This window comes from Hyalella azteca, unplaced genomic scaffold, assembly GCF_000764305.2.
Source record: "Hyalella azteca isolate HAZT.00-mixed unplaced genomic scaffold, Hazt_2.0.2 contig17794, whole genome shotgun sequence".
Classification (NCBI taxonomy): Eukaryota; Metazoa; Arthropoda; class Malacostraca; order Amphipoda; family Hyalellidae; genus Hyalella; species Hyalella azteca.
The window spans coordinates 186,308-194,687 of record NW_025947564.1 but is presented as its reverse complement, the minus strand read 5'-3'; the positions used below and the strand labels follow the sequence as shown (position 1 = coordinate 194,687).

The window sequence follows — 8,380 nt, the reverse complement described above, 5'->3', positions numbered from 1 at the left end:
TGGTGTCATGGTGAAGGTTTATGGCCGTGTTCTCATGGTGTACTGGTGTCATGGTGAAGGTTTATGGCCGTGTTCTCATGGTGTCATGGTGAAGGTTTATGGCCGTGTTCTCATGGTGTCATGGTGAAGGTCTGTCTCTTATACACATCTAGATGTGTATAAGAGACAGGGTGAGAGCCGCGCAGACTAGCCTCACATGCGCCACGGTGAGCCGCGCAGACTAGCCTCACATGCGCCATGGTGAGCCGCGCAGACTAGCCTTACACGCGCCATGGTGAGAGCCGCGCAGACTAGCCTCACATGCGCCACGGTGAGCCGCGCAGACTAGCCTCACATGCGCCATGGTGAGCCGCGCAGACTAGCCTTACACGCGCCATGGTGAGAGCCGCGCAGACTAGCCTCACACGGGCCATGGTGAGCCGCGCAGACTAGCCTCACACGGCGCTGCGTGCCACACGCTCGTCATCGAATTATTCTAAATCTATTTTGTGTTAAAAGAGTGCAAAAATTTGAATATACAGCACCATTGACGTGCTAAAATCAAGATGCGTGTATTTTTTGTGTAAAATTTAAGATGCTTCTTCCAAGATTGTGCGTGATTTTTTGAATCGTTATCTGACCTTATTGACGACAGTAATTTCCTGCGAAAGCTGGGCACAACAATTAGAGACCTTGTTGAAGATCTCTAGGCCATAAGCCCTCACAAATTTCGCTGAAATAGTCACATTTCACACATTAAATCGCTCAAATTTCATATCTGTAAACAGGAACATGGTTGGTGTAACTCGATGAATTTGGAAGGGTGTTTTGATTTATTTGTCCATTTATCTCTCCTTGCACTGCCTAGTATGTTCATTTTATTGAATACTTGAGGTCTCGGTGGCACTTCTCAATAAATTGTTGAATTTATTTATTTCCAAAAATATTGCCTAAACGTACTTCTTCCAATTTTTTCTACTCGTAGATTTCGCAGGGCTTCATAATTAATTGGGTTCTCTTGTGCTATTGATGTTTAGCATTAAAATGGTTCACAATGTCTTCTGAATGCTTTGCACCATTCCGAATGCTCCGCCGCTGTGGGTCGTGCCGACAGTCGTACGGCAGGCTCTACGAGGCCGAGAAAGTGAGTATCACATCACAGGCTGTGCACTTTCGCTTGCTTCTAACTCGTTTTTTATTATTATTATCATTATTATTATTAATATTATCCCTACTACGTTCTGCTGCTGCTACTACTACTGTACTTCTACTATAATTTTTCTTTTACAATTTTTCAAGTCAAACATTTGAAGAATCTCACGTTTGTTACGAATGCATCGCATGCACGTTAACTAATCCCGTGGTTGTAACTCGAGTGTATTTTATTTATGTTAACCTATATGTTAGCCTATATGTTATATAGGTTTTATTTATGTTAGCCTATATTTATGTTAACCTATATGCCTGAAACTCGTGTGCCTTCTCTTCTGCCAGGTTGAAGTTTCGAAAGCATTGCATGTAGTATTAAAACTAAAACGTTTTGTTATAATGTAATATTTTACTGAAAATAACTAAAATTACGTCTTGTTTTCTAACACCTCTCACCGGAGAAGATTACAAAAACCAGCGTTCAGAAGAATCAAACTGAAGTGTGCGTCTTAATGCATGAAGACATTTTAGGGAGACAAATTTACATCTATATTTGTGTTCCTGAAAATTGTTAAGCCATTTTACGATTATTTTTTAATTTATAATTTTTGATGATTTGTTATGTTTCTGACAAATTTTTTATGAAACACAATGAATGCAATATAAGGCACTATGCATGTTATTTATAGGCACTCCACCTGCAATATGCGCGCGCTATAGGTACATGTCCATGTAGGTATGCATTTTGACGCACCTAGTCATATAACACTGGTGGCCAAGTGGTTAAAGTTCTGGGGTCTTACTTTCAAAACTCGCTAAGTGAACGTAAGTACTTACGCTCTATTTTCTTGCCTATGATTGGTGAATTTTGCTTGAAAGGCCGTCAATGATTGGCTGATTAAGTTACTATCTCTTAACTTTTTTTGAAGGTATGGGCCCAGAGTACCAAGATTGGCGCAGAGAGGCGCGGGTTCGATCCCAGCTCTGTGCGCCAGTTTCTGGTCAGAATCGGCGAGGAGGCCGGGCGGTTAAGCGCAGCAGAATTGTAGCAGTGAGTTGCGAGTTCGAGACCGCAAAATGCTGTGAATGTTCTGCGATGTTAAGAATCGGCGACAGGCCTACGGCCTAATAAACGCTGGAACTGCTATTATTATTTATTTATACATATACTCTATATATTGGTCTTGGCTGCATGATTTATAGTTTGCTCTCAATGTATTGTTGCTTGGAACGCCTCAGTGACGGAGTAACCACGCTTTAGAAAGCTTCATCAAATCATCATGACAACATTTTTTGGATGAATAGTGAGGGTACCTACCCTCTAGAGTGAAGGTATTCATCCTCTAGAGTGAAGGTATTCACCCTCTAGAGTGAAGGTATTCACCCTCTAGAGTGAAGGTATTCACCCTCTAGAGTGAAGGTATTCATCCTCTAGAGTGAAGGTATTCACCCTCTAGAGTGAAGGTATTCATCATCGACGTTATCTAATTTGTGTTCACTAATCCCGCATTACTATCTGTAATTGCATGTTTGGTTGCTGCTAAAAATTCGTGCATTTCGTGTCAACTAATAAGTTTTTTCAATGTACAACGTATGTATAAAGTTGGTTATACTGCAGTAAATGCTTAGTTATTATCTAAGTACTGTTGCTTTTATTTTTAATTAGGTTTCAGCGTTATGAAATATTGGATAGCATGTTTTTGAAACATTGTAATGCTCTTCGAGATGATAATTTATTTTGCCTAAACGCACTTCTTTCGAACTGATTATCAACATAAACGTAAATAATTTTGTTGAATATTTGGTTTTGATGTGAGCAACAACATACACGTAAATAAGTCGTTTGAACATTTGATTTTGATTTGATTTGATTTTGATGTGAACAACATGCACGTAAATAAGTGGTTTGAACATTTGATTTTGATGTGAACAACATACACGTAAATAATTCGTTTGAACATTTGATTTTGATGTGAGCAACAACATACACGTAAATAATTCGTTTAAACATTTGTCTTTATTGAGCAGCAACTGAAGAGCGTGCAGCGGTACCAGAAGAGGCTGGAGTATCACCTCAGTCAGGTGGAGGACCTGCTGGACCAGTACAGCCTTCATCAGAAGCTCAGAGAAGGGGTCAGCCTCATTGTTATTTAATTACGTTTACAGATGTTTTATTTTCTTCCTATTTATTGTGGTTATGTTAGAGTTATTTGCTTCCCACGTCTGGAAATGTTATCATTTAATTAGATGTTTTGAATTTAATTAGATGTTTTGAATTTAATTAGATGTTTTGAACGTTAGACGTTGAATGTTAGACGTTTTTATTTTCTTCATATTTAATGTGGTAATGTTATTTATTTGCTTTCCACGTCTGGAAATGTTGAGAGACCAGTTACATTGATAAAGGTTTTCATTTTTTTCCAATTTAATATGGTAATGTTAGTTATTTGCTTCCCACGTCTAGAAATGTTATGAGACCAGTTTCTTACGGGTATGTGTTGAAGGCTAAGCAAGAATAACTGATTTTGTTGAAGCTAATAAATGCTGGACCTATTCTTGTTCTCAGACCTAATCCTATTAAATGCTTTGTTAGGAGCTGGAGAATCCGTGTTTGCTCTTCGTTCATTTCTACTGAAGGGAGGCATAACACTGAGTTCTATTGTAGTTTATGCTCTGTAGTTTTAAACGGCCTTTTCTCCAATTTTATTGGAGAAAAGAATTTTTTTTATTGGAGAAATCCAATTTTATTGGATCAAATTTATTGGAGAAAAGAGCTCAGCGAACATTGAACGATTTCAACGTTAATCAATTGATTTAATCAATTGGGTAGCGAATTTTCGAATTCATTTTAGGAACCTAACTTTGAAGCTAGAATACATATTAGTTCTTAGTATTCTACAAACTGGCAGTTCTAAATGCACCTTAAATTTACAGCCTGAATGAACTAACCAAACATGCATATACCTACTTGCCTGCTTAAGATTCTCTAGTGTTACAATAGCGTTACAATCTTCTCGTATTTGTCGGATAAAAACATAATATGTCGAATAAAAAACTTTCTCTGGGACCTTCTTTTCAAATGATTCTTGTGTAGGACCATAGGACACATTTTATGATGTCAACTAAGGTGCAAGACTCTTCACTGCGTGTGTAACTTATTTCATGTGTTGCAGGTGCGAAACATGGCCTACGCATACGCCGTGTCCCCAGGCAAGGAACGCACGAACGCCCTCAGCAACGTGCGTTCAGGCTACAGAGAGTGCACTGATACGCTCTGTGCACTGGAGGTGCAGCTAGAGCACCTGTTGGGTACTCTCACCCTCGAGATGAAGGGTGAGTACGCACCTCTCACCCTCGAGATGAAGGGTGAGTACGCACCTGTACGCAGGAGGTGCTGATACAGCACCTGTTGGGTACTCTCACCCTCGAGATGAAGGGTGAGTACGCACCTGTGCGCTGGAGGTGCTGATACAGCACCTGCTACGGGTGATGCACCTGCTGTTGTGGTGATGAGGGACCAGGACAGGTTTGGTGTAACTGATGAGGTATGTACGGCCTTGTTATTTTCTTTTCACTCTTATCTGGCCTGGATGTTGAGGTTCGTTGAACGCACATTGCCCATGCGAATGTCTGGCATCGCTCTACAGGGTTAGTATAGTGGGGTAATAGGTATGGTCATGCTTGTTCCGTAAATACTGTAATTTAACTCCCCTTACGTACGTGGCGTCGCTCTACAGGGCTAGTATACTGGGGTAGCATACTGGGATATTTGGTATGGTAATGCATGTTCCGTAAATGTTGTTCTTTAATGTAACATTCCTCTAACGTATGACTGGCATCGCTCTACAGGACTAGTATAGTGGGGTAGTAGGTATGGCCATGCATGTTCCGTAAATATTGTACTCTAATGTAACTTCCCCTAACGTACGTCTGGCGTCGCTCTACAGGACTAGTATAGTGGGGTAGTAGGTATGGCCATGCATGTTCCGTAAATATTGTACTGTAATGTAACTTCCCCTAACGTACGTCTGGCGTCACTCTACAGCGCTAGTATACTGGGGTATTAGGTATGGCCATGCATGTTCCGTAAATATTATACTTTAATATAACTTCCCCTAACGTACGTCTGGCATCGGTCATGCAGGCTCCGTAAATACTGTAATCTAACTCCCCTTACGTACGTCACTCTACAGGGCTAGTATACTGGGATATTAAGTACGGTCATGCATGCCCCGTAAATATTATACTCCAATGAAACTTTCCCCTAACGTACGTCTGGCGTCGCAGGTATCCAGGGGTTTGCGCGCCTGTGCCCCGGCGACGTGTTCGAGGTGACGATGAAGCACGGCCGGCAGAAGTGGCGCACCAGAGGCAGGGTCGGCAGAGAGGGCAGCCAGACCTGGGACAACAGCAGAGCTGTCTTCAAGGCCCTTATTGGGGAGGGGGTGGGTCATGGGTCAAGGTTTAGTTTATGGGTCGTGGTTTAGTTTATGGGTCAAGGTTTAGTTTATGGGTCATGGTTTAGTTTATGGGTCAAGGTTTAGTTTATGGGTCAAGGTTTAGTTTATGGGTCAAGGTTTAGTTTATGGGTCAAGGTTTAGTTTATGGATCAAGGTTTAATTTATGGGTCAAGGTTTAGTTTATGGATCAAGGTTTAATTTATGGGTCAAGGTTTAGTTTATGGGTCATGGTTTAGTTTATGGGCCAAGGTTTAGTTTATGGGTCATGGTTTAGTTTATGGGTCAAGGTAGTCACTCATAATATTTATAGAGCAATATTTATACACTGTAGAGTTATGATCGATCCTGATCAGCTGTAAATGTTACACTCGTCAATTCGCATTAGTTGAAGAGTCGAATCTCACGTTTTTGTCAGTAGAGAGGCTGTTTAATTCTAAATTAGTTGTCACTTAAAATATTTTGACACTGTAGATTTATGATCGATAGTTTCTTCATTTCTTAGGAGGCGTTTTTAAAAGTTTGAGCTACCTTATACAGGAGCCACTACCAGACATATGATGCTAGTCGCTTCAAAACACATGATCAAAGATTAGGATGTTATTGCTTCAGCAACCCTCATTCCCCTTGATCCATACCTCACTGCCAGCATGCCTCACCCTAACCCATACCTCCCAACAGCTGGTGATGAAGGCGGTAACCCATACCTTAACCCATACCTCACCACCAGCTTGCCTCTCCTCTTAACCCATACCTCCCTGCAGCTGGTGATGGAGGCAGTAACCCATACCTTAACCCATACCTCGCCACCAGCTGGTGATGAAGGCGGTGGAGGTTCGGCTGCTGGGGAAGGGCGCGCTCATCGGGCAGCGGGAGTGCGAGACTCGGGAGCTGTTCTGCCCGCACCCACAGCTCATGACCGTCAACCTCAACCATGCGGGCTCCCTCAAGCTCTGCGTCGTCGTCACTTGGAGGTGCTCTGATGTCTGCTCTGGTGCTCTCATGCTCTGATGTCTGCTCTGATGTGTCCTCTGATAGGAGGGTGATATGACATGTGCTCCTAAATGAAGGGGCTCTGACATGTGGTTGCTCTGACATGTCGTTGCGCGTCCTCCACCACAACTAGCGTTGATCCATCCCTTCTCCTTGTAGCGAATTTGAAGCCTCCAGTATTTAATTTCAAAATAAGATTGACGATGTTTCCTTGGCAGTCCTCTGGACGGCAGCGCTGCTGGGGGCCTGGCAGCTCCCGAGGACTCGACGTCCACAATCCTGCGTACGGCGTCCCTGTCGTCCACCGCGTCCACCCTGGCGGCAGGACGGCGGACCAGTGGCGTCCATGCCACGTCCACGCCACTTACCTTCACTCGGGTCGGTGCATGCCACGCAAGACATGCATGCACTTCTTGTACCGGCGGAGACGGTTGCTGTAGCCGAGTCTAACGGTTGAGACGGTTGCTGTAGCCGAGTCTAACGGTTGAGACGGTTGCTGTAGCCGAGTCTAACGGTTGAGACGGTTGCTGTAGCAGAGTCTAACGGTTGAGACGGTTGCTGTAGCCGAGTCTAACGGTTGAGACGGTTGCTGTAGCCGAGTCTAACGGTTGAGACGGTTGCTGTAGCCGAGTCTATTTTTTACTTTGTGTTGCAGTTAGCGTTGCGAGGTCGTGAAACTTTGCGTAGATTTCTATAGTATTCGATATTTTGTAGCATTGGATGTCAGCCATAAAATTAGCTTTAAACAGCCTCTAGCCGTCCCGAGTGATCATTTAATGATTATATATCAATCACTAAATATATCACATATATAATGATCTATATCACGCAGTTACTGTCACGACCTGACGCCAGCAGCAGCATCCCAGAGTGCAGCGATAACGACAGCAGCTTTGGCAGCATGTCAGCTCGCTCCTCGTCGCCTGACAGCTCTGCCAGCCCTCTGCCCCGCGCTGCTGACACTGTTCGCGATAACAATGCTGACAGTCAGGTATGATTTTGTATGCTGACAGTCAGGTATGATTTTGTACGCTGACAGTCAGGTATGATTTTGTACGCTGACAGTCAGGTATGATTTTGTACGCTGACAGTCAGGTATGATTTTGTACGCTGACAGTCAGGTATGATTTTTTCCTATTTAATTTTCAAGCATTAATTCTGTGCCCTCTGCCAAGCAAAAGACTAATCTATGTTATAACTTTGAAAGAGTGGGAAACAATATTTTGAAAGGGAAACAATACATGTTATTAATTTAAACTCTGAAAGAGTGATTGATTTTGTAAGGGAAACAAAACCTCTGTACTTTTATCTTAATGATGCGTGCTGTGTCATGCGCATGCTCTTGTCATGCGCATGCTCTTGTCATGCGCATGCTCTTGTCATGCGCATGCTCTTGTCATGCGCATGCTCTTGTCATGCGCACGCTGCGTAAATATTGCTGAATTTCTCAAATTTCTCAATGTTTTCACTTTTTCCATGTGGGCAATGTTTGTCCAAGACTTGTCTCGATACCCCCGAGTACTGTAATGTCATATTGCTGTATTTCTCAAATTTTTCAAGTGTATCACTTTTTCCATGTGGGCAATGTTTGTCCAAGACTTATCTCGATACCCTCGAGTACTGTAATGTCATATTGCTGAATTTTTCAACTGTATCACTTTTTTCATGTACACAATTCTCTGGCCTGAAGCTCACTGTGTAAAATGTACTCAATTCCTCAGGGGTATCGCTTTTTTTCTGTACACAATTTTTCGCTATTGGTATATTAGTAATGTTAATAAAGTATTCAACTTTTTTATGTG

General features: G+C 42.5%; 1 protein-coding gene across 1 annotated transcript in view; it reads left to right on the top strand.

Moving 5' to 3' along the window:
* The window catches only part of LOC108674188, a 65,159-nt gene that overhangs the window by 43,963 nt on the left and 12,816 nt on the right, over positions 1-8,380 (top strand). Inside the window, exons 6-12 of the mRNA XM_047885392.1 lie at positions 1,017-1,123; positions 3,157-3,261; positions 4,302-4,461; positions 5,416-5,573; positions 6,399-6,559; positions 6,797-6,956; positions 7,411-7,569. Coding sequence (XP_047741348.1) covers positions 1,017-1,123; positions 3,157-3,261; positions 4,302-4,461; positions 5,416-5,573; positions 6,399-6,559; positions 6,797-6,956; positions 7,411-7,569 — 1,010 coding nt within the window. The remainder of the gene's footprint in view (positions 1-1,016; positions 1,124-3,156; positions 3,262-4,301; positions 4,462-5,415; positions 5,574-6,398; positions 6,560-6,796; positions 6,957-7,410; positions 7,570-8,380) is intronic.